This window comes from Gymnodraco acuticeps, unplaced genomic scaffold (genome assembly GCF_902827175.1).
Source record: "Gymnodraco acuticeps unplaced genomic scaffold, fGymAcu1.1, whole genome shotgun sequence".
NCBI lineage: Eukaryota > Metazoa > Chordata > Actinopteri > Perciformes > Bathydraconidae > Gymnodraco > Gymnodraco acuticeps.
This window is the reverse complement of record NW_022991461.1, coordinates 254,469-280,292: the sequence shown is the minus strand read 5'-3', so window position 1 is coordinate 280,292 and position 25,824 is coordinate 254,469. Positions and strand designations below refer to the sequence as shown.

The 25,824-nt window shown below is 43.3% G+C and overlaps 1 protein-coding gene across 1 annotated transcript in view; it reads left to right on the top strand.

The window, feature by feature from the left end:
* Window positions 1–24,218, top strand: part of lrrk1 (leucine-rich repeat kinase 1) — a 138,157-nt gene extending 113,939 nt beyond the window's left edge. Inside the window, 9 exon segments of the mRNA XM_034196605.1 lie at window positions 610–727; window positions 2,528–2,644; window positions 2,882–3,079; window positions 3,188–3,402; window positions 11,195–11,566; window positions 12,169–12,270; window positions 19,187–19,217; window positions 23,325–23,339; window positions 23,341–24,218. Coding sequence (XP_034052496.1) covers window positions 610–727; window positions 2,528–2,644; window positions 2,882–3,079; window positions 3,188–3,402; window positions 11,195–11,566; window positions 12,169–12,270; window positions 19,187–19,217; window positions 23,325–23,339; window positions 23,341–23,475 — 1,303 coding nt within the window. The 3' untranslated portion in view covers window positions 23,476–24,218.
* The last annotated feature ends 1,606 nt before the right edge of the window (window positions 24,219–25,824 follow it).

Genomic DNA, 25,824 nt, shown 5'->3' with positions numbered 1-25,824 from the left:
TAGATAATTTAGTTATAAGTTGCTAAGCCGGATTTATCCATATTCTTAATGTGATATTAAATGCAGCACAGACAACATGGGCTTATATATTTCATAAACACATTGAAAGCTGTAGCCTACAGTAGGCTATAGTCATATATAATGGAAATCCAGCTTCTGCCGGCTTGATTTTTTTCTATTCTCTTTGACTTGTTTTTGTCACGTTTTAATTTTCTTTTTAAGCCAAAACTGTTTTCACACAGTCTGGTTGAATACATTTCATGTGTACAATACATTTACCTAAAAAAGTACTGTGAAGTAACCAAAATGAACAAAGTCTTTTACAAACTCTGCAGCCGAATGTTGCTGGATAGTGTTAATAGCTTGTGGGTATGCTTCAAACACTAAGCCCCCCTTGTAAGTGTAATTTTGGTATTGGGCTATATAAATACAATTTGATTGATTGTCCACTCACGTTATAGCTGCGCTTCGGTTTTTACGCAGTTTTTTCTTTAAACCCTGCACACACGAAACTAACTCACAAGATCGTTATTTTCTGATCTGATCACTGCTCAGGTTGGCAGGGGCATTTACACACCAACTCTGTGTATTGCTGTGTGTGTTGTGCAGGAGCTACAGTGTGGTGAATGTGGAGAAGGGGCAGATGGAAGTGAAGAGGATGAGCTGTGCAGGCAGCAGGGTCAGCTGTCAGATGAAGATGGGTAACATTCTATGGATGGCCACTGAGGTACACACCACCTTTTTCTGCTTTATTTCTCTTTATATTTCACAGTACTAGTGACCTCGCCATGCTCCTGGGGGGGGGACTCTCTCTCAATGTTTGGATGAACCACAATGACATGGCTTCTCAGGATCTGTAACACTGACCCCCAAAACACACCAGGAGCGTCTGCGCCGCGTTACGTTGCGGCTGCGCCACGCTGCGACCTCCTCCTGCGTCAACACACACCAGACGCGTTTCAAAACGTTGCGGAAGCGGAGCGTCGTGTGTGCAGCCTCGCAGTTGTTGTTGATTTTGGAATATTTCCTAGACATTTGTACTTCTACAAGTAAGTAGGCTATACGTAGTTAAATGGTTTATGTTTGTGTCTGTTTAAATCGTGTTTATTGTTGTTATTTCCTATTTTGTTGTGTTGTAGACTACAGACACAGTTAATAATAATTGTAATATTCCAGTTATAAACGACATGAATCAAAGATGTGTTGCTGTATTTTAGTGGTAAAAAAATATGCATTCATCATCATAATTATTCTATATATATATCATTTACAGTGCCTGTAAACCGGAGGAGAACGCTGGCATGTATTCTCCTACTTGAAAGACTACGTGGGGATGGGGGGAGGAGTTTACCTTACGGCTGCGCCGTGGCAAAAATAGGATTCATCCTAATTTTAGAGAAGCGCTGCGCCGAGCCGCTTCTGGGACGCGTCTGAGCCGTAACACGGCGCGTGTGGTGTCATAGCACCCATTGACTAGAGTGGCCGCGATCCTTACGACCGCCGCGGCGCGGCCGTAACGCGACGCAGACGCTCCTGGTGTGTTTTGGGGGTGAGACACTCTGGAACCAGAGTGCTCCGCCTGGTGCTTAAGTCAAACATCTTTTGAGAGTTTGTTTTCTTGTGAATGGTTTTTAACGAAAGAGGCCCTAATGCTTTTTAGTGTTTGCGATCAAAGAGTCATCGTGTTCTCTCAATCATTTACAACATAGATTAAAATGCTTTCAACCATGCGGGTCATGAATGTGTCAGTGCAGCGAATATTTGTGAACCATAACGGCCCGTCCACACAGCGGCGTGCGTTGAAGCTTCCAACGCTTCTGCCCATTCACTTTGAATGGGGTGACGTCACTTTTAGCCGAACTGCATTTTGGGAAGCGACGTGGAGCGTTGCTGGCTTCAAAAGTTGAGCAATGTTCAACTTTTGACGCCTCGACGGAGGCGTCAGCCAATGAAATCCCGTTTATGCAAATCTGCCAGTACAAGCGCTAGCCAATCAAACCGCGTGTATGCTGGGAGAGACTACGCAGGTCATTTCCTCATATTCCAAAAAATGGAGGGAAAATTCATTATAGCGGTAGTGAATCACCCGGTGCTGTATGATCAGTCTCTGTTCATCTACCGGGATACAAACCGGAGGAGCGAGGCATGGAGGGAGGTGGCAGAGACAGTGGATGAAACTGGTAGGTTTTCGCCTGTATGGGGATTTTATATCCAGTTTACTTCGTTTTAACATTGCTATTGCTTTGTATGTCGGGGGCGGGAGATTCATGTGATTGGTTGTTGGTCGCGTTGCTCGCAAAAAATCCCCAAGCTTCAGATACGCCCACCTCCAAGCGTCAACGCACGCTGCTGTGTGGACGCTCCGTAAGTGTGGGTAGTAGATTTCTAAACTTGCTTACAGGCAGCTGTATCTCCCAGCTTAAGACTTTATGCTAAGCTAGTCCAACCAGCTGTATTTTGAACACAAAGATAGATATTCATTTGAACATCTTAAAGTCTTGAAAGTATGTTTATTATTGTGTAACAGGAGCAGGAGATTTTCATCTACAGTCTGAAGGATATGTGTCCGCTCAGCCAGCCCCAGAAACACTTTTCCTGTCCAGCCATCATCACCTGCCTGCTCCCTGTTCCAGCCCAAGAACAGGTCACACGCATGCATGCACGCACGCACACAAATAATGAAATGGGCGTGTGACGTGCACATCTTTCATGTTATAGAAATAAGCCGCTTATAAATGTTCATATTACCAGATAACGTCAAATTATCTTCAGGCTAACACTGCCACAGTTTGGTTCTACAGCGCGTCATGAATAGTCCAAAGAGCTGCACAGCCTGTAAAACGTGATGATTATTAAAATGTGAACGTCCTGGTCTGTTCAGAGTCTGGCCAGAGTGTTTGCGGGGATGTCTGACGGCCTGGTGGCAGTGTACAGCCTGCTGGAGGACCTCCCTCTGGAGGGGGAGACCTACCTGTGCTCACACACCCTCAACAGGACGCTGTTCGCCCTGAAGGACTCAGACCCCAGGCAGAGGCCCTACCCAGTCAGCAGCATGGTGCTGGTCAGTAGGGGATCCCAGGTGGGTGCAGGGAACTTCTGAGAAGTCACTAAAAGTTGGCTTCAAAATAAACACTCTCTCCTGAGGATCTCTCCGTCTCCAACACTGTCCCTGTCCGTTGTCCCTCAGTTATGGCTCTCCAATGGTCCAGGCGTGCTGGTCATTGACTGTCTGAGTCTTCAGGCTGTTCGAAGGCTCGATCCCTACAGCCCGCCGTCCTCCATTGTATCCATGACAACTAGCTTCAGCCTATGGGGAGAGGAGGCGGTGTGGACACTGGACGACCACGCCAACACGCTGCTGCTCTACCACGCCACCTCCTACCAGCTCTGTGCCCACTACAGGTGAGGATTGCTCTGCTGAAGATTCATTTTTATATTGACAGTACTGTTAATGCAGGGGCGGATCTACAGGGGGGCAAAGGGCGGCAGATGCCCCCCACTGTAGAGCCTTGCCCCCCCAGCTGCCCCCCTAACTTTTGTGTCCCTAAAACTGTACTTGTAGAAACAAACCTACACTATGTCCACAAGCTTATCAAGCAATGAAACAAGCAGTACATTCATTAAAAGTGAATCATTTTAAATATCATCTTAGGCCCGTTAAAAACGCAGCTACGGCCCTGCATTAAACTGTGGAGCAACGTTCACACAGACCGCGGCTCACACAGCTGCAGAGAGACCGAGCTGTCCCAGCACCTGAAGGTGGATCAGCTTCCCCTGGGAGCATCTCCACTTCGACTAGTTTTGTTTTTACTAAAGACGAGAGCTCGAAACTAAATATTAATAAAACGTTCCTGTTTGAATCGATAACGTTTAACAGACGGTCGCTGTTTGGGGTACTTTTCCCACTTTAGTTCCGATATAGTTCCGAAATGTTGCGTTCACACCAAAACAATCCGGAACTAGAAATGAGTTAATCAGAACCTTTTTACCCCCTTTTCCGTCCTTGCTAGAGAGCAGGTACTTTCATGGGAGAAAAAGCTTCCTATTTCTGCTCCGTATACCTCGAGATTTGCGCATTAACAGTGTTCAGTCCTTCTGTCGGTGGAAATCTTTAAGCTTCTCTCTGACTCGTTCGGTGCGACCCCGGTCCGCTCTGCTCCAATGGTCTCCTTGAGCGAGTTTCTGCTCCCAGTCCGGACTCGTCGGCCGCGGCAGGTCCACAGAGAAGCCTCTTGTCCTCATATCCTCCGCTGCTTCTGTTGCGGTAGTGTGGAGACGGGGTCCGTTTTCCCAATGGATCCTGATTTTCGCTGGGTATGGCGACTGCAAACGTATTTGTTTCTCTTTAAGAATCTTCTTTATGTTTTTATATTCCTTAACTTTATTATTTATTTCGGTAGGAAGGTCGTGTGCAAACGCAACAAGTTTTCCCTTACAAACAATCTTCTTAGACCAGGCTGCTTTGAGTAACTTGTCTTTATTGTCATATCTTTGGAAATTAACCAGGATTGATCTTGAGACGGTTTCGTCTTGAGGCTTAGGGCCGAGTGACCGATGAGCCCGCTGAATTTGTAGATCGGTGTTGCTGTCGAGGGCCAGCTGTGTCAGACCCGGCGGCAGACATACGTCTCTGGGCGGGCATTTGATTTACCAGGGCGGTCCCACCCCGAAACTTACATTTCCCGGGAAATCTCGAGATTTGTCAAGGGGAGGGGGGGAGGGTTAGGTTGCCATAAGGCTGTTGACGGTCTTATTATAGGCTACATTCATTGGTTGGTTTTGTGGCACATTTGTAACGCTGTGCCAACTTGGGCAAGCGCGCAGGCAAACTTGAGCGCACACAGGGTGGAGAGGTGGAGTAAGGTTGAGCGATGGAGAGAAAGGGAGAGAGAGAGAGATTGAGCGAGGCAGAGAGCATGTACAGGTCTGCTTGCGCACAGAGCAGGAGTTTGTGAGAGAGCCGGCCTGAGAGTCAATTTCTCTTAAAAATATAATTGATTGCCAGCCTCCCTTGTCCCTGGCTGGCTTGCTAGCTCGTTGGTAACGTAACTGATGTCTTCTCTAATGTGACTGCATCTGGCGCTGAGTTGCCATATTCCTTTCATGAACCACTTCTTGATATCCATTGTTGCAGATAAATATAAATGATAATAGCCAAACTAACCTAGCAAGAGTAAACTGACAGGCTGCTGTGCCGCATCTCACTCAAAAACCCACACGACTCAACCCAGCGAAAAACCAGTCTCGTGCGCAGCCTTTCATTCAGAATTTCATTCAGAATTTCATAGCAAAATAAAAAAAATGCTATTAAACTAATCTTTCAACATAGTTTAAAACAAAGATAAATATTAGGACAAAGCCCTACAAATAACAACAATAAACATAATCAGTGTATAATGTGCATAATCCAGAGTATCCAGAGTATTTTTGTTGGGTAATCTATGGTAGGGCTAACCCATACAGTGGTGGGGCTCAAGTCAGTATTTGCAATGTAATTACATACACGCTCCCCTTGACAGTGAAACGCCATGCGTGAGGTTTAGATTATTTCCCTGTCTCAATCCAAATTGAACTGTATGAGATAAAAAGGCACATTTGTCTTGTAGTAAATCAAAAGGGCGACCTGGAGCCAATCCTGCAATTTCCCCACAGGTGAAAGAGTTGACATGCTGAAAACCCAACCCCTGCAGGAGATTTTTTGAAATACTAACATAAAATACACATTCTGGTACTCTCTTGAGAAGAAAAATAAATAAATCTATTACTACACGACATATTTAAAAAAATGAATGCCATTTTAGGTTTTTTGTTACTTTTTTCTGAAAGCTGAACCTGCTGCCCCTCACAGAGAGAAGAGGGAAGAGGCTGTGAATGACTTTACATTGTGGATAAGGGTGGATAGCCCCCATTGTTCTGTGTGTCAAAATGAAAGACAGCCCACACACCTATCAATCATCAAACCTTGGGGTCTTATTTCATTATGTGTTGATTTCTATCAACACGTAATGTTGTATCGATGTATATAGAGATGTACTACAGCAAAAGTATTCTCCGTCGGGACTTCCTGCAACAACACCACGTCGTTATCGTGATTCTGATTGGCCAGAAGACATTATCAAAGATGTTCTATTGAGAAGATGATCACTACGTGACAAAAGTTTTCAAACCGTTTCTTGTCTTCGGTATTTACTGCTGTCTGTGCAATTTACTCTGCGCGAGTTGGCGGACTTTATTTTGCTTACTTTAAAATCATTTTTCATGGTGGGGCTAAGCCATTTCTTGGTATGGCTGTAGCCTACCCCAGTATACCTTGGTGCCGCCACTGAAGATAATAATAAAACAATTAAAATGTTGTATTCAGCCCTGATTAAAACAGCGGGCCCAAATCCTGGATGGGCGGGCCCGGCCCCATGGGGCCCGCCCATGACGCCGGGTCTGAGCTGTGTCTTGAGAAATGAGTCAATATACGTTAGCATAGAGCTTCCTTCTGTGCCTTCCTTAATACCGTAGATCTTCCTTCTAGGTCCGTAACCTTTGCTTGAAGCAGCCTCTGTTGTTTAAGAGAAAAGAGCAGAGCGTCTCTCAGGTCCGTGGCCATGGTCTCCGTTCCCTCCACCCGTTGCTCTGCTTCAGTTAGCCTCGTGCTAACATTGCGGACATCACCAACGACCCTTTGTAATTTTGTATTCATCTCCGTCTTGAAAAGGTTGAATTCCTGTTTCATGTCTTGTTCTTAAAGTCTGTTAGTTCCTGTTTTAGCGCAGTTTTTAAGTCTCTTATATCAACAAACTCTCACTCCCTAAACGTCCGGGGGCGACGCTTGGTCAGGGACCCCGTGGCGTGCAGTTGGGACGCGCCGAGGCTCATTCAGCTTCATAAATGGACGCAAAGAGCTTTCAACTGATTGCAATGTATTCCCATCGGCGGCGTTAATTGACACTCAGGGAAGCACCGCATCCGTTTATGTCGGCAGCTCTTAAAGGCAATGTGAGCGTCCATTCCCATTGGATAACGGAGAATTGTACACCCGGAAGTAAGTATTCTCCTTACTGTCGATTGATTTGACAGTGATCTATCTCCACTACTCAACTCAAAAACACCAGATTACCATTGTTAATTAAACAACATTGATAGGTTTAAATTGTGTACAATGCTTTTGTGTTTTTCCCCTTCAATTCTGAGAAACAACTTGTTTTCTCTGAAATGTGGAGCGCCAAAGAGACTACACTACCCACAATCCCCAGCTATTGTTGTGACGACGCCTGTCCGCTTTGACAAACCTCGTGATAAGTCAACAAGCTCTGTGATTGGATGAAACATAAATTCATACAAAAAAAGTCCAACCCTGTCCCCTAAAAATTACGTTCCCACAGAACTAAACCGCATTCTCAATTACGTTTAGCTAGAAACGGATTTTCTCCCACGTTTAAATACGGCAGATAGCTTGCACATCTTCCGGCGCAAACTGAAAACTCATCTCTTTCGACTCCACTTCGAGCGTTAGAACGATTAACGAAGCACTTTTATACCAATAAAGGACTGGATTACCTAAAGCCAGTTGAGTAGCACTTGAAATGTTTGGCTCTATGAAACCTGATATACTTATATGATTCTGTTTTCTTCAAGGTTGTGTCTTCCTGGTCGAATGTACTTATTGTAAGTCGCTTTGGACAAAAGCGTCAGCTAAATGCAATGTAATGTAATGTAATGTAATGTTTATTATGAACGTATCTTAAATACGTTTATTTTCTACATATCTTTGCCATGTATTGTCTTGCTTATAATAATGATAATAGTCATTTATAAATATCATTTTAGAGCACACATTTGAAATCGAGAATCGGGCTCGATATATGGTTGAATTAAAATCACTAGGCGAGGCTGTAATTTCGCCAGCTGTTACTCTCATGAGCAAGGCAGAAAATAATAGTTTTAACATGCCAAAAAGCTGTGGTGTCGTTTATTGCACCTCAAACATTAAAACAAATCCAGAGTTACGTGTTTCTGTACTTCCTCTAAGAAGAAAGGACAGTAAAAGAAGATCTCTGTGGCTTCAGGCTTGACCGCCGTTCAAATGACAGCGTTGGTTTCCCCAAAAGTGGGCAGGGCTGTAAAGTGACGTAAATTTTACTCTCATCTATTATTCAAAACCATTCTATTTATTCTAACGTAAATTACATGCCAGTGTTTTATCTTTTTATTACTTATATTTTTATACTTTATTTGCTATGAGTTATATCTGAAGCAAATTATGTTTCTGAAGATGTGTCAATTCCACCCTTCATTGGATGTTTTAGCCGCAATGCACGTTTTTAAAGATATTACTGATTTTCTTTGAATATAACAATGTACATACTAAGTTGAGAGAATAGTCAGGGGATTTGGGTGATGGGAGACACATCTATGGAATCACAATTTCAATAGCTTACCATTAAATGACGGATATACCTTTCTGTCTGTGATGTTTTACAAATCAGATATTAATGTGTAGAAGTAAAACATGAGAAATAGTATAGCAATATCCTGTACAATTATGTAAAAACATGAATAAATCTTGTATAATCTTCAGATGTTATACATACATAAGTGTCCTACACTAATAATACAAAGTTATTATTAGTATGCTGTGTGTACCTTGTGTGCACCGCCTAGTGGTTAAAGCACGTTATTGAATTATTTTGGTTGAATAATGTTATTTTTGTTGAATAATGTTATTTGATGAAAAAAATATTAAGAGTAGGCCTACATACTTTCATAGGGGGAAAGTAGAAGGTCAATGTTACGTATTTCTCATAGTCTTATATTTCAACAGTTTTACGACAAACTGTGACTTTTTGACATGGAAATAATTTTTTAAGATTGACAAACATCATATGTGTAATTCATGGCACAATTCAAACGGGTTCGAAAGATACGTTTTCTCTCTCCATTGACTTCAATACATTATTTTTCAGAAATAAGGTCCCATGGGACGGAAGTAGATGGGCGTGACTTCGCCACTCTATAGCCAGCATGTGTAGTTCTGGGGGGGCGTTCGAGTCCAGTTTCGAATAGTCTGCCGTGGTTTCGTTCCATTTCAAAGAGCTTGACGCTCGGCGTAACCTTGGCGCACTGCCACTCCAACATCCAATCCCAGAGCTTGAAGATTAATCACAGGGTTTGTCGCAAAGCGGACAGGCGTAGTCACAACCAGTGGCGAGCCGTCAGGGCCCTCTAGGCCGAGGGCCTAAGATATTCTACAAAAATAATATTTAAAAACATTAAAAATATATATTTTTTTTTAAATATTTTTTTTAATATTTTTTTTTTGTTATATTTTTCATTAGTTTTACCAACATAACTTGATTTAATTGTATTTAAAATAACATTTCCAAAGAAATAAATCCTTCGAATCTGCCTATTCAGTTTCTGTTGGAATGTGAAGGGTTAAATGAAAGAAGCTCGTCTCTGCGGTCCAGCTATGAATTCACAGAGGGCCCCGCTATAGTAACTGAACGAGAGAGTAATGTCAAATGACAGTACAATTGACCAATCATATCTTCCCTCTAAATGGGTGTTATCATCTTTAGTGTTATTATCGCGGACTTTATGACAAGTTCCGCCCGCTGTGAAACTTTTCTTGTTTCCATAGAAACAACAACTTCCTGTCAACAGCGTTAACTCGCCTTCAAAATAAAAGCATGCCAAATTACACTTAAGACATACAACTGCAACGAAAGTAACAAACACAATGCAATATCCTTTTCAATTTCAAAGAACACAAATAGGGTTATTTACAGGTGTTGTTTTGTGTGGTAGAGGGTCGCTTTCATTGATGCGTTTTGCACCCCGGGCCATTGTTTTGATATTCCGCTGAAGTATACGCTGTGACGTAATAACTCGAGGGAAGGGGGGGGGGGGGGTCAGAGGGCCTAGGTATAAAAGTCACGGCTCGCCACTGGTCACAACAATAGCTGGGGATTGTGGGTAGTGTAGTCTCTTTGGCGCTCCACATTTCAGAGAAAACAAGTTGTTTCTCAGAATTGAAGGGGAAAAACACAAAAGCATTGTACACAATTTAAACCTATCAATGTCGTTTAATTAACAAAGGTAATCTGGTGTTTTTGAGTTGATGAGTAGTGGAGATATCACTGTCAAATCAATCGACAGTAAGGAGAATACTTACTTCCGGGTGTATAATTCTCCGTTATCCAATGGGAATGGACGCTCACATTGCCTTTAAGAGCTGCCGACATAAATGGGTGCGGTGCTTCCATGAGCGTCAAATACCGCCGTTGATGGGAATACATTGCAATCAGTTGAAAGCTCTTTGCATCCGTTTATGAAGCTGAAGGAACCTCGGCATGTCCCAACTGCACGCCACGGTCACCCTGACCAAGCGTCGCTCCTGGACATTTAGGGAGTGAGAGTGTGTTGCTTATATCCCTGCCCAAGTCTTGGATAGCTTCGGCCGTGGAAATGTCTTCCTCCTCACTACCCGCATCCGTTTCCGCGTTTTTCTTGTCTTTTCCCTCGTCGTAGTTTTTTTGTTTTCCCCAGTGGTTTCTTGCCTTTAACCCCACTCATCCTTTTGGTGTCTTGTATTAAAAAATATCGTGTTTTTAAGGGGTTTTAAACTCAAATTGACTGGGAGAGTTTTCTATCTATGCCACCATCTGGAAAGGCTCACCGGAAGTCTAGTTAAGGGCGTTTTATATATAGCTCTTGAGGTCGAATTATGTGATGCTCCCCTGCACAGCCACACCGAGCCCCCCCACATATGAAATTCCAATGTAACCCCTGGATATGAGAATACAATATCTACATAACTTTTCCAAGTGTATTGACTACTTTGTTTCCACAATCAACATTTTTATTACACGTATTTTGTACACAAACTTCCTACAGCAACTATAATGCTCATTTGTTAACACGTAATTTCTCATTGTTTTGATAAAGCCAGTCGATTTTTACATATTTTCACTGTCACACAGAGATATTTAGGTTAGGATAATGAAGACGCCGGTTTTGTTTCTATGTGACATGAAGACACATTGTTTGTTGATAATGTTTAAAGAACAGCCTGTGTGTTGTTACCTGTAGCTGTAGCTCCTGGTGTATAACAGCAGCAAGGGAGCTGTTCCTGCCCGGGGGAAGCATCAAAGTTTCATGTGAGATGTGAGTGGCTGTGTTTGAGACCCTATTCTGGTTTCAGCTGCGGAGACAGCCATCCTCTTCGAGACGTCTTCTCTGTGCAGCGTCCTGCAGCGGTTACCACGGTGACAACCACTGAATTCAAAGCCACGGCCAAAGAAAATATGCTGAAAAGGACTGATGGAGAAGTGACACTGATGTACAGTGAGGAGGCCGGCACTCAGATCCTCCAGCAGCAGGATTCACTGACCGACTACAATCCCCTCCAATCCACTCATCAGGACCGGCAGCAGGACCGGCAGCAGGACCAGCAGCAGGACCAGCAGCAGGTCCAGGAACAGCAGCAGGACTCTGCAGAGAGCGTGAGGCCCTCAGAGCCCCGGCTGCAGGCCTTCACCCTGCTGGAAGTGAGCCGAACTCTGTGGATCCCCAGGTACGGAAAAGCCAGTCAACACAGCACATAGACATTAGCTGGTGGAGTGAATATGATGGGTCTTCAACATTCCCAAAATCAAAACTTGCTAAACAAGTCCCAGAATACATACCTTTTATGTAACTATACAGTACGTCCTGCAAAATTACATATTATACATACAAAAATTTACACACAAAATCTAACACACAATGTTGATATTATTGTATGTTCTGTAAATATGTACGTATATTTAGGGCCTTTCCTTCACTTTCAGTTCTGCACCATTAGAACTCGGGGCTAGGTAACCACACCAATACTAAAATAATTCAAATTGTAAATGTATGGTCACAGCAGCATCACAAACTGTGACTGGAATACATCATTGAAACATAAATGACTTATGCTACTTCTTAACTTGTGTATCACAGATGTTTATGCTGTTGTGTGTGTGTGTGTGTGTGTGTGTGTGTGTGTGTGTGTGTGTGTGTGTGTGTGTGTGTGTGTGTGTGTGTGTGTGTGTGTGTGTGTGTGTGTGTGTGTGTGTGTGTGTGTGTGTGTGTGTGTGTGTGTGTGTGTGTGTGTGTGTGTGTGTGTGTGTGTGTGTGTGTGTGTGTGTGTAGGCGTGGAGGTGATGTAATGGTCATTGAACTGCAGTCTCATGGTGATGAGCTGAGAGGGCGGGTCACTGCTGTCCTTAGCCCCCCCGGACGTTCTTCTCTGGGGTAAGATCATTTCCTGTTCATGGTTCCATGGCCCGTTTAGAAGCCAGTGCCTGATTGCGATATTAATTGTGATATTACCTGTCTATTACTTATACAGCCTGTAGAAACGCACGGTGTTTGCCTTTAAACTGTGGCCAGCTGAAATCCGCTCCAAATAAATGATGACACAACTTCTGTAGCTATCTACCAGCAATCATTTTTCACATTAAGGCTACATGCCTTTATCCCTCTTTCATCACACTGTTCAGCACACATTACTCCAGATAATCTAATATCATACCAACAGATGAATTTGAACGAGAGGTCAGGCGATCAAAATGTTAATGTCCTAGTTTGTCGGGCCCTCAAAGTCCACGCCTTCAACACATTGGTGTAACACTAGAATATCACTAGTTAATCTCTAAGAACTAAAATAAGAGAAGATGGACCTTTATTAATCCCCATGGGGAAATTCAGGAGTTTAAAGTAGCAACAGTGAGAGTGAAAAACAGGACAGTACAGATGCACACAAATGATATAAGTAATTATTAAAGAGCTGCAGAGTCAAAGCAATTAGTGAATAATAATTACACCATACGTCTGCCAGGTTAATGTTTTGCGACATGGAGTGTAGGAGCCAACATGTTGATTTATTATTTTTGTTTATTTAATCGTTTAATTATGTAATGGAGTAGGTAATTGATTGGTGTCAGTTGATAGTGATCAGCACACGCGGTTGGGCGGAGCGGCTGATTGGCGCTGCGATTGCCTCAGCTGGTTAAAAGAGTCCTGCTGATTATACTCTGTGTTCTTTCTTGGTTGTGAAGCCACACGGTTTTTTGACCGCTGCACTGCAGAGAAGTTACGTTTTTTCATTTTATGTGACGAAACTGTTTCAACATCGTCCGGTAAGATACTTTAATTTGCGTTTAAAGAAGAGAACGGACAGTGAAGAAAAGTAAACGATAACATGGAAATAAATGTACCAAAAACAAACAATATATCTGTGAGTGATGTGTGAGCATGTCAGCCAGGCGCTAAACCAAAGAACAGAAAGGAGTGAAAAGAAGTGGGAAAAGATTGCTCTTTTATGGAGTTTTAAATGATCTGTAATGCATTTTTAAGATGAGTATGATTTTGATTGTTGGCCTTGAATCTTGTTATTGTTTATACAGTCTGACTTCAGTGACTATGTTAATGTCATTGATGTAATACGAGAGAAATGTCATCAGATATTGTACATTTATGGGGACCTATGAATCAGGTGACACTATTAGTCTGACAGTGAATTACCAGCTTTAAGCAGGAAATAGTAGGCTAAAGGCTAGAGGACAAGCACATCACTGCAGCGGTCAGTACATGCTGCTGAACCACAGCTGATCACTGTAGGCAAGGTCACTGTGGAGAAGAGTACAGTTGGAGAAGTCGTGTTGCAATTCAATCTGACTTTGCAACATTCAAAGATTTATTGTCACAGGTGTAGTTATGCAATTCATTAAAAACGTAGGTCACAGGTTCCTCAACAGTGCAATTACAAGACACTCATTATCATTACTGTTATTGGTCTTATGGCCCTGAGTCTAGTGTTTTTTTTTTTCCTGATGCTGCGTTACCGCCTGCCAGACGGCAGCAGTTTGCCGAAGTGATGAGGGTCTTTGATAATCCTGTGGGCTTTCTTCCTGAGCCGCTGGGAGTAGAGGTCCTCCATGAATGGCAGCTCCGTCCTGGTGATGTGCTGTGCAGTTTACACCACCTTCTGTAGAGTCTTAAAGGTCCCATGTCATGGCCATTTCTACTGATCATAATTCCATTGTTGAGGTCTACTAGAATAGATTTACATTGTTCAATGTTCCAAACTCACATTGGTTTCTCATACAGCATCTCTGTATAGTATGTGTATTCACTCTCTGTCCTAAACGGCTTGTTCGAGCCCCCCCCCCCCCCCTCCCTGTGAGCCCACTGTGCTCTGATTGGTCGCGACATTGAGAGGCTCGTTGTTGCTCGCAGCTGCTGCGAGGAGCAGACAGGCTTCAGTGTCGGCGATACAGCGAGAACAAGCGAAACTCATCCTGAGCACACACAAACACTCACAGCCGAAGTAAAAACAATAAGTGTGGCTTGATATTGAGTAAGAAGAAGGTTTATAACGCTGTGAGAATGGGTCTGCGGAGAGCATTTCTCCGCGATCCCAATGTAGCAGCCCGAAAAACGTTTACCCATTTAAACAGTCGTGGTAGATATCTTGTTTGTTTTAAACATCATTATGAAGCCGACAATTGAGCGGTCCGACCAAGCAAGGAGGCAGAGGCAGAACGTCCAAATATAACCCAGTGTGGGCATTTATTAAATCATAAATATATGACACAGCCTCAATCTGCTGCCCACGTGAACAGTCACCAGCCACCACAAGGATCTCACACACACACTACCAGCCTCAAAACAGACAGGGAAACAGAGCCTAAATACACACACACACTAATCAGCAATTAGACGCAAGTGGGGGGGAGGAGACAACACAGGGCACCAGGTGCACACAATCAACAGCAACAGACATGGGGAAAGGGGAACACTTTTCAACATAAAACTAGCAAACAGAGAAAGACGACCTAAAACACAGACGGATGCACACACTACATACATTTCGCCACCAACAAAGCTACACAATTTGTAACGGAGGCCGAGATCTATGGCCCCAGAGATCACCTCCGTTACAATCATAAATACACAAACAACAATGCATACTTACAGGTTGTGTACCCGAATCTCCCGCTGGTCCAAACAAAGTAGGAACAGCAACGTTCTTCAGTGCCCTACGCTGTACATATCTGGCATGAATTGCTGAAACGTTTGGGAAGCTTTGTTTCGTGAAAGGCTGGCAGAGGGTGTGGCCTCTGGGTATCCCCACGTCACAGTACCCAGGAAGTAAACAATGGAAAATGAGAAATCTCCAACGAGGCGTTTTGTGGAGGTATTTTCTGTGTTAGAGTTTTACTCGCTACAGGGTGTACTTTGAGGGTTTGTGACTCTGCAGACCGTTTACATGCAGAAAAAGCTTCTTAACACACAAGGGGACGGGTAATAACCGGAAAAGCATGACATGGGACCTTTAATGTTGAGGGTGGTTCCACTGCCGTACCAGACCGTGATGCAGCAGGTCAGGATCCTCTCTATGGTGCACCTGTAGAAGGTCAGGATACTCTCTATGGTGCACCTATAGAAGGTCAGGATCCTCTCTATGGTGCACCTGTAGGAGGTCAGGATCCTCTCTATGGTGCACCTGTAGGAGGTCAGGATCCTCTCTATGGTGCACCTGTAGAAGGTCAGGATGCTCTCTATGGTGCACCTGTAGAAGGTCAGGATCCTCTCTATGGTGCACCTGTAGGAGGTCAGGATCCTCTCTATGGTGCACCTGTAGAAGGTCAGGATCCTCTCTATGGTGCACCTGTAGGAGGTCAGGATCCTCTCTATGGTGCACCTGTAGAAGGTCAGGATCCTCTCTATGGTGCACCTGTAGAAGGTCAGGATACTCTCTATGGTGCACCTGTAGAAGGTCAGGATCCTCTCTATGGTGCACCTGTAGAAGGTCAGGATCCTCTCTATGGTGCACCTGTAGAAGGTCAGGATACTCTCTATGGTGCACCTGTAGAAGGTCAGGATCCTCTCTATGGTGCACCTGTAGAAGGTCAGGATGCTCTCTATGGTGCACCTGTAGAAGGTCAGGATGCTCTCTATGGTGCACCTGTAGAAGTTGCAGAGTATCCTGGAGTCCATGTTGAACCTCCTCAGCCTTCGGAGGAAGAAGAGCCGCTGTCAAGCTTTCTTGGTGATGGTGGTGGTGTGAAGAGTCCATGTCAGATCCTCAGTGAAGAGTCCATGTCCTCAGTGATGAGTCCATGTCAGGTCCTCAGTGATGTGGACACAGAGGAACCTGAAGCTGCTGACTCTCTCCACCGTAGTCCCATTGATGGCGATGGGGGCGTGTCCCTCTCCCTGCTGCTTCCTGTAATCCACAATCAGCTCCTTGGTTTTGCTGACATTGAGATGGAGGTTGTTATCCTGGCACCAAGATGTCAGGGTTTCAAGCAAGTAAATACGCACACAAATATTCCGATTTATAAAACACTGCGTACGCACTTCCTACGCCGGTTTCCCTTTATAAATCACAATCAACTCGAAATGCGGCGCAGCTTTTGCGGGCTTCACGTAACGCCCATATTTGCCTATAAATAGTCAAAGAAACGCCCAGTATTAATATTCATTTAGACTGACTGCAGGAAATGCCGACAGAACAGCAAAAAAAGACATTTCACACCGAGTCAGATTTGGGTTATTTTGGGGAGGAGGAGACAAATCATATTGTTTGGATCCCTCCGGAGTGGAGTCATACGCACAGAATAACTCAGATGCAACCTAATTTTCTTCCTTTTTAGACATTATAGTAAACCAAGTGCAATCATGCTGGGTTTGCACATGTTCAAACAGTTGGGACTTTGTTAACAAAAAAATGTTCTATTTATTTGGTGGTACAGCGTGGAACTAAAGCTAATTTCAGTAGAAAATAAAACCCTGCCCTAAAGTCAGAAGGCATGAAGTAGAATAGAAAGACACTTCCTGTGTGACAGTGGCGGTTCTAGACCAATTTGAATGGGGGGGGCCACTGAGGGGCCAGTTATTTTCTGAGGGGAGCACAATAAATGCAGGACGAAAAAGAGAACTAGACAGTATGAAGTAATTGCGCATAAGAAAACAATGCAATACAGTTCTTGGTATTTGTTTCAGTACACTTATTTATTTCAGATAGATCTTATAGTTATTACTGTTAGCTTCAGCTTAGGTTATCGTGCAATGTTTGCACTAACACCATATTTATATAGAAATAAAAGCAATGAACAGTTACATCTCTACTTTACATAAGGGTGTCTGCACAATCTCACATTACAGCAACAAAATCCTGCGGTTTTTGGCAAACCGAGTACCAGAAAATATACATTTTAAAAAAAAAACAAAAAAAAAACGTTTCATTGTTAGGGGGGGTCAGAGGTCAGTGTTAGGGGGGCACTGCCCCCCCCCCCCTAGAACCGCCCCTGCTGTGTGAATGGAGACAGCATGTGATCCTCAGAGTCTGCTGCAGCTTCATCACTGAAAAGAAACAGCAAGCTGTTTATGTAATGCATGTCAAACTGCTGCTGGGATCACATGTTGCTGTGTGCTCGCTGAGCAATCGTTGAGTTGAGGGAAATAGTCAATAGGCAAGGCAAGGCAAGTTTATTTATAGAGCACCTTTCCGCACAGGGCAACCCAAAGTGCTTTACAAAATAAGATAAAAGACATTTAAGAACAATATACAGAACAATATGTTTTTGCACTCGGCCTGTTAAAGTTCACGTCTCAGCGAAAGTGAACTTTGAAGGCAGCACAGATATCAGTTAAAGTGTACACATACAGACACATGTCTGAAATAAATCTGTGGCATATTGACCACATAATGTTTATCATGTTACAATGCAAACTGGTGCTTTATGGACCTCATTGAACACAGTCCTGGTTAAGCTGTTGTAGCATGCATGAGCAGTCTGAAGGTGGAGTTCAACGTGGAGTAAAGATGTGAGCGACATAGCGGTATCCGTCTCCTTAATACACCACAGAAAACTGGTGACGAGGATAAAACTAACGTTTCCGTGCGGGGAAGGAGAGGCACCCGGTGTCGGTACTAGTGAGTACAATGCCCCTGTTTGGAAGAATTGACGAGTTTAGGCCGTAAAATGAGCAATGGTCGGCGTACATTGAAAGGCTCGACCAGTTCTATGAGGCTAATGATATTAGCGAAGAAAAGCACGTAGCCACGTTGCTAAGTGTAACGAGCGCATCTACGTATGGTCTTTTAAGATACCTGGTGCAGCCTGATAAGCCAAAGGATAAAACGTTCGACCAGATTGTGGATATTCTAAAGAGACATTTTGAGCCAAAGCCTTTATTGGTGACGGAAAGGTTCCGTTTCTACCGGTGCAACCAGAAAGCCATCCAACCGGTAGCACCTTAAGTAGCAGAGTTAAAGCAATGCGCACCTAACTGTGAGTTTGGCGTGAATCTTGACTCATCACTGCGGGATCGGTTCGTCAGTGAAGTACGGAACGAAGCATGCCAGAGGAGACTAATGTCAGAAAATGATCTCACTTTCGCCAAGGCTTTTGAGATTTCGCTCAACATGGAGACGACCGACAGGGACGTACGTCAGTTGAGAGGAATGGAGAATGACAGCGGCAGAGCGGCAGTGATTAAACAAGGAAACAAGAACTGCTTCATGTGCAAACTAAAAAACACAATGCAAGTGAGTGCCATTTCAAAGAGACTAAATGCCATAACTGCAAAGTAAGCACACTAAGTATATCGAAGCTGAAGAAGAAACAGAGTTTGGGGTGTTTAGTATTCTGACTGTCACAAGTGAAGATGATGACCTGTATAAAGAAACCTTTCTAGTAGCTGATGTTACTTTAGAGATGGAAGTATACACTGGGGCTGCTAGCAGTGTTATGTCACAGAGGACATACAAAGAGAATGTCTTACATCTGTCACCGCAGAAAGCTAAATTCAACCTTAAAGCTTATAATGGAGGTCAGATCCCTGTACTTGGTCACATCACAACAAAGGTGGTCTATGAGGGTAAGACAGTGGATTTGCCATTGTTAATAGTTAAGGAATATGGATCAACACCATGGCAGAAATTGGCTACTCAGGTGAAACTGGCAGCAGATTAATAATCTGAATGAAAACAAGTGTCTGTCACTTATTGAAGTGCTAGAAAAATATGCAGAAGTGTTCAAAGACGTCTTAAAGATGTCAAAGCCTCAATCATAGTGAAACCAGATGTAACTCCAACGTTTTGTAAACACAGACTCCTTCCATTCACTATGAAAGACAGAGTAGAGAAAGAGCTCAGGAGGTTAGAAGAAGCTAACATAATATCTCCAGTTAAGTTATGGGCAGCTCCCATATTGCCAGTGCAGAAAAGAGACTTCGCCTATGTGGAGATTATAAGGTGTCAGCAAATCAGGCAGTTGAGACAGAGACTTACCCCTTACCACGTTTAGAGGAGCTGTTAGCAACACTTAGTGGAGGCAAGGTTTTCTCTAGGATAGATTTAGCTGTAGCTTACCAGCAGGTTTTGCTAGATGAAGAGTCTAAGAAGTACACCACCATTAACACACTGTTTGTGTATAACAGCCTTCCATTTGGCATTAGCTCTGCACCCTCCATCTTCCAACGGATTATGGAAAACCTGATGAAAGACTTACCAGTCGTAGTTTTTCTTGATGACATGCTCCTTATGGGACGCTCGGAGGAATAACATCTCCGCAACTTGCAGAAGGTCCTGCAACGCCTTCAAGAAAATGGACTACGAGTGAAACGCTCCAAATGTGAGTTTGGCAAAGCTTACATAGAGTACCTGGGCCATGTTCAATCAATCAATCAATGTTTATTTATATAGCCCAATATCACAAATGTTACATTTGTCTCAGTGGACTTCACATTTTGTACAGAATATCAGTATGACAATACGACACCCTCTGTCCTTAGACCCTCACATCGTACAAGGAAAAACTTCTGGAGAAAACCCACAGTTTAAAGGGAAAAATGGGAGAAACCTCAGGGAGAGCAACAGAGGAGGGATCCCTCTCCCAGGACGGCAAATACGTCTTACCTTTGCTGTTTTCTGATCAAAAGTTGTGTTCAGGGCATTAAAACGCATATAAAAGCTGCTGAAGGTTAATCTAATGTCTCTGTGTCACTTTGAATTGATTACCGATAATCCATCATTACATTCATGACAATAACCGTATTTTTCATATAGAGTGTAACGGAGCTTCCGGTTTTGGGCAAGCTACGTGCGCATCATTCTAACTTACCAATGGTAATGTTTAGCACAGGGGTAGCCAACACGGTGCCCGCGGGCACTCAGTCGCCCGCAGGGGCAACGTGAGTTGCCCGCTGGTCATGTTCTAAAAATATCTCGCCAAGCAAATCCAAAATGTATAAAATACACAAAACAAAAAAGGAAATGTAATTAAAAGAATCTACCCTATGCATAAACGACACATAAATCATAGCGAACTCTATCTACTTACTACAACTCTATATCTAACGCCCCTCCTCCCCCACCCCACAATGAATATCGACCAATCACGTTCTTGCTTGATTTGCGGGACCAGCGTTGCAGTCGGGAAGAAAAGCAATGTGGCACCTCCCCGCTGATCTTCCTTCTGGCAGAATCTACACAACACATCAGCCCCATTGAACAGCCTATCATGCAGCCTATACAGCACATGAGGGGCAGAGTTTTACTGTGTGTTGTAACTTGCATATATGTTTATTGCACTTGACGCACACACACGCATGGCGTAATCTCCACTGGGGACAGGGGGGAGACATGTCCCCCGCACTTTTCGAAATCGCGTTTGTGTCCCCCCACTTTACAAATATGTTTATTATTTTTTAACGCAAGCTGTCCTCGCCACGGAGGAGCACACAGTCTCTGTGAGCGAGCGATACAGAGGGAGAGAGAGAGAGCGAGCGAGGGAGGGAGAGAGAGAGAGCGAGAGAGCACACTTTTATCTATGTAATATAGATAAAGTAAGAAATCATTCCAATGTGTACTAGGACAGTACAAAAAACAGTTTAAAGGGGAATGATTAGTAAAATATGCATAAATAAAAAGAAAGAATGCTAACTACTAGGTAACATAAGATAAGAATAAACAAGTTTAAACGATGTGTTATTGGTTGTGATGATATTCTAAAGATGATTGGAGTATTGAAAAGTATACATCTCCCTTTCATCTGAGAGTTGAGAGCTGTATCCATACATTCATTTTGTGCTCAAAGTGCACCAGATTGATGCATTTCACTTCAACATTTTAAAAAACATCTTCCCGGGGGTGCATGCCCCCAGACCCCCCTAGAGGAGGTGAGGACCCCCCTAGAAGATGTGAGGACCCCCCTAGAGGATGTGAGGCCCCCCTAGAGGATGTGAGGCCCACCCCCCAATAAAGCAGGTTAAAATAATTAAATTGCATACATTTTCTTTTAGTAAACACTGAAAACGGGTCCCACAGACCCAAACAGCACACAAAGGTTAAAGGTCAGCATATACTAATGTTAAAATGTGATAAATATATACACTGCAAAAAACAAAAAAAAGAGGAGTAAAAGTAGCCCCCGACTTGTTTTATTTTTTTAAAGTAGCCCTCATCCTAAAAAAGGTTGGTGACCCCTGGTTTAGATGGATTTAGGAACATCCCCTCAATTATATTGGCTCTAACGGTTACAAAAAGGTGTCAATCACCCAAATCGACCAATGGGTTCAAGAGGTTAGGCAAATACATCTAAATGATAAATCTCTCTAAAAGGTCAAATGTTACTTGTTTTGCATCAATCTTGATACAGGGTACTTATTATATGTTATAGTTTGGATTCCTAAAGCTTTTAGTCTACTAACCCATCATTCAAGAGTAGTTTTCACGATAAGTAAAACAAAATGGACGGAAACTATAATTTACATTTATTTTACTATGTTCAATCTGAATTTACTATCAAATAAAAACATCTAAATTGATTCTGACTTCTCTACATCCAACTCACAGGTTTATCATTACTTTGAGAAGAAAGATTATTAATTTGCCCCTTTTAGAAGGGAAGATATGGTCATTTGTTCTGGGAATGTCATTTTCGAGCCTGAGACCTGAAAAACAGGCTCGGGGCTTAATAGGTTAACCTGTTGTAGCGTGCATGCGCAGTCTGAAGGTGGTGTTCAACGTGGAGTAAAGATGTGTCCGTCTCCTTAATACACCACAAAATCTAAAATGCAATCTATGATAAAAGTTGATGAAATGATTGTGATTGATTTATGTAAGTATGTTTGAACATTCCATCATTTGTCCAACTCATTTGAAAAAGAACGAAATAGTTTAATATTAAATAACTCGAACTGAGACGCATTTATGTGCTAAATGTGGATGACTTAAGACGTAGGTGTTAAAGGAAAGGAAAGCCAGCATGTGTGTGCTTTAATATAATCAATATTAAATAAACTTAGATTTCCTGTGTTTATTCGTAAATAAGCATCAATTGGTATATAAATATATTATTTCTCACATTAATGAGCTCTGAATGGGGTTTGTCTTCCACCTGCAGGAAGCCCCTTCCAGCTTGTAACCTTTGACCGCCAGCCAAAGAGCTAAACATGAATTTAGTGATGCAGCCTGACTGAAGCTGAGCGACAGCCCTCATCATGTACTTATGGAGCCCAGCTGAGTCTCTAATTATGTCTGTAAAGAAGCCAGCAGCTGCTCCTGCAGAACAGACTCCTGTGTGCACTTACACAAAGGGGCCTGCCTTTTAGCAACAGGCAATAAATGGGCCACCCAAAACAGGGCCCTTAATAAGCAGGTACTCCATGGTGCACCTGTAACATAGGGGACACATGGGGGGGAGGGCATGCCTGCAGGCCTGGTGCTGGGATCAGGGGTCTCAGAGGATAATGATCCCCCCAAACATGAGAACAATGGGGGCAGATCATTCCAGGTTGCTCTGAAGGACACAGGTCGCCTGAAGCTCCTCTTCCTCCCTAATACTTTGTGTGTCAGCCTTCATAAATTAAACAGTTTAAAAGTAGGTTGCTTTGTTCTTTGATACCCAGGAGGAAGGTTTGGATTTAAGAGCAGAGCAGAGATCAGCATCCTCAGTGCATTTCCAGGAAACTAGCTTCTAGGAAAGGTTAAATACAGCACAGGGATGTGCCCGCCACCATTTAGCTTCCATCCCTCTCTCTCTCCCTCGTTAGATTGATGTCCGTTCTTGTGTTCCCTCAACTCCACCATATGCTATCTCTCTCTTCATCTCTCTTCTCTCTCTCTCTCTCTCATCGTCTCTCTCTCTCTCTCGTCTCTCTCTCTCTGTCTCTCTCGATACTCTCATCTCTCTCTCTCTCTCTCTCTCTCCTCTCTCTCTCTCTCTCTCTCTCTCCTCTCCTCTCTCTCTCTCTCAGGACTCTGATGGCAGGGCAGCTAAAGGTGGCCAAAGGACACAGTTGTCTGTTGGCTTTCAGAAGGAAAACATGGAGTTGGTCGCCTGTGTGGTCTGGAGGGGCTGGGGCTGCCGCGAACTGGAGGTCTTCTACCGGTCCTACGAGGAGCTGGGCCGCTTGGAGAGCAGCATGAGGAGAAGAAGGTAGCTGTTGTGCTGCAGAATCGCAGCTCTGTGTGGAGGTGGGCCGAGGGGAATACACGGTGACAGATGGCCAGTGTTCAGAGCAGGGGGCCGGCGAACACTGAAATCAGGGGAACGTAGGGGTGAGGAGTGGGGGGGGGCTGAGTTTCCAGCTGTTCACATACTTATGAACCCATAATAAGTTCAGAACTAAAAGATGTGTGATCCCACAGCAGACCCGAACAGCCCTGCAGTCACAGATCGCAACAAGAGAAAACGGCAAGCTTAAATGTTTTTAGCAAATCAGCTAAACACTGTGGAATGACTGGAATTCACTCCAAGATGTGGTTGTCTGACTCCGGCTGCTGAAATACATCATTTCTTTGTCTTTGTCTTTTATTTGACTATCCCTATGTGCTACTTTATGGGCAGGGCCATTGTTACAGGACCAGTTGAAATGAGTTGGTGCTGGCAGGTTGTAGACGACACTAGTCAGAACACAGCGTTCCTTTCTAACTGCACCATAAACTCTCACCTTTTTGTAAATGAAGCTCTATTCTGGCCGCAGTTTGTTCCTGCACTGTGCCTCAGTAGAACAGGACATCATCTCAAAACTGTCCTCTGGGTTTCTCTTTCGTTGCTCCTACTCCGCCTTTCCTTCACAGCACTCACAGTACCTGAGATTCACACACTGGACACATTTTACATTATGTACTACTTTAATGTTTTGTTTGGATGATGCTACTTTATTAAAACAAGTAAACCTGATGCACTTTGTGTTCCCTGCCTCCGGTGGTATATTGATATGCGATTTTCAAACAAAACTCCAATTGTAAGCAGAGCTGTCACCAGATCAGCGAGAAGGGCTTCGGCTCCCATGAGCTGTCCAGTGGGTATAATATGTCTCTTGGCTGACCTTGTAGTGGTTGATGCTACACTGAAAGAAGCCTTAGCAGAAGTCGTCTGGCCCAACAGCAGCCCTCATTGTGTTTGCCTAGTCTTGCCTTGACATTTGTTTCTCTTTGGGTCTTTTTATATTGTAAAACACACAAGAAATAACAATAATAAGTACAAAAACTTGTGTATGTATATAGGGTTAGTATTTACGAAGAGGACTCTGCTCTCCTGACTGCATGTGCCCATAAAACAATGACCAGTTCAGCCTGTTAGTATTTCCCTTCCATAAAGCTAGGGACCTTCAGGAAAGGTTCAATAATGCAGGGTGTTAGTGTCTCTCATCAGGCCGACTGCCGGCAACAACAGGAAACGTGTCTAATGGCGTCTAAAGCAAGACCTGAAGATTTGGAGGGTCTCATTATAAATCAAACTCTTTCTCTTAAACTGAAAAATGAAGTCATGGTCCAGAACCGTCAGTGGGTCCATCACACCGTCTGTCTGTCAGACTGTCTGTTCCTAAGACTTCCTTAGTCTGCCATTCTTTTTTTTTCAGCTGAAACCTGTAGAAGTGTTTTCATTGACTCAATGACGACCAAAAAGGTTCCGGTTTGTTGCTCAAATGGAAGTGCTTTATCAGTTTGGAATCATATACTTGGTTGAGACATGAAGAATATGTCAGCATAAATGAGGCCACTCCACCCAGCCATATCAATACTCATATTGCCCGAGGCATGGGCCGAGGAGGTGGAGTTGCAGCAATCTTTGACTCAAATGTACTTATCAATACTAAACCAAAATTAAATTATACCTCCTTTGAAAGTCTTACGCATCCGACCTGGAAAACTTTGCAGCCAATCTTATAAGCAGCTAAGCGGCACCTTTTTTTGTTTTTCATTACTCACTGTCTTCCTCTCTCCATGGCAGCTTTCATCTCAATCTGAGGCATATAAACGTTACCTGTTCAGATGGCTAGTGGTTTAAGAATAGTATCCTGGAATGTAAAGGGGCTACAAAATCCAATAAAGAGGAAGAAATGTTTATCATACCTCAAATCACAACAAGCACATATAGCCTTTTTACAAGAGACTCACTTGATCGATTCAGAGGCTGCTAAATTGAAAAGGGACTGGGTGGGTCAAATATACCATAGTTCATATAATAGTAAAAAGCGTGGAGTGGCTATATTGGTGCATAAGAAGTTGAATTTCGTTATTATTAATGAGCAAAAGGTCGAGGATGGAAGAAGGATTTGTTTGGAAGCCAAAATTAACGGAATAAAAGTGAATTTGTGTAACATTTATGCCCCAAATGTGGAAGATCCAGGTTTCTTTCATAACATAAATAAAGTAATGGGGAGCATAGCTGATGGGCATACTGTTATTGCTGGAGATTTTAATCAAGTGTACGGGGTTCTGGATAAAACCACCTTTTCCAATAATGTACAAAAGACAGAATAGCAATCGAGCTTTTGGGGAAG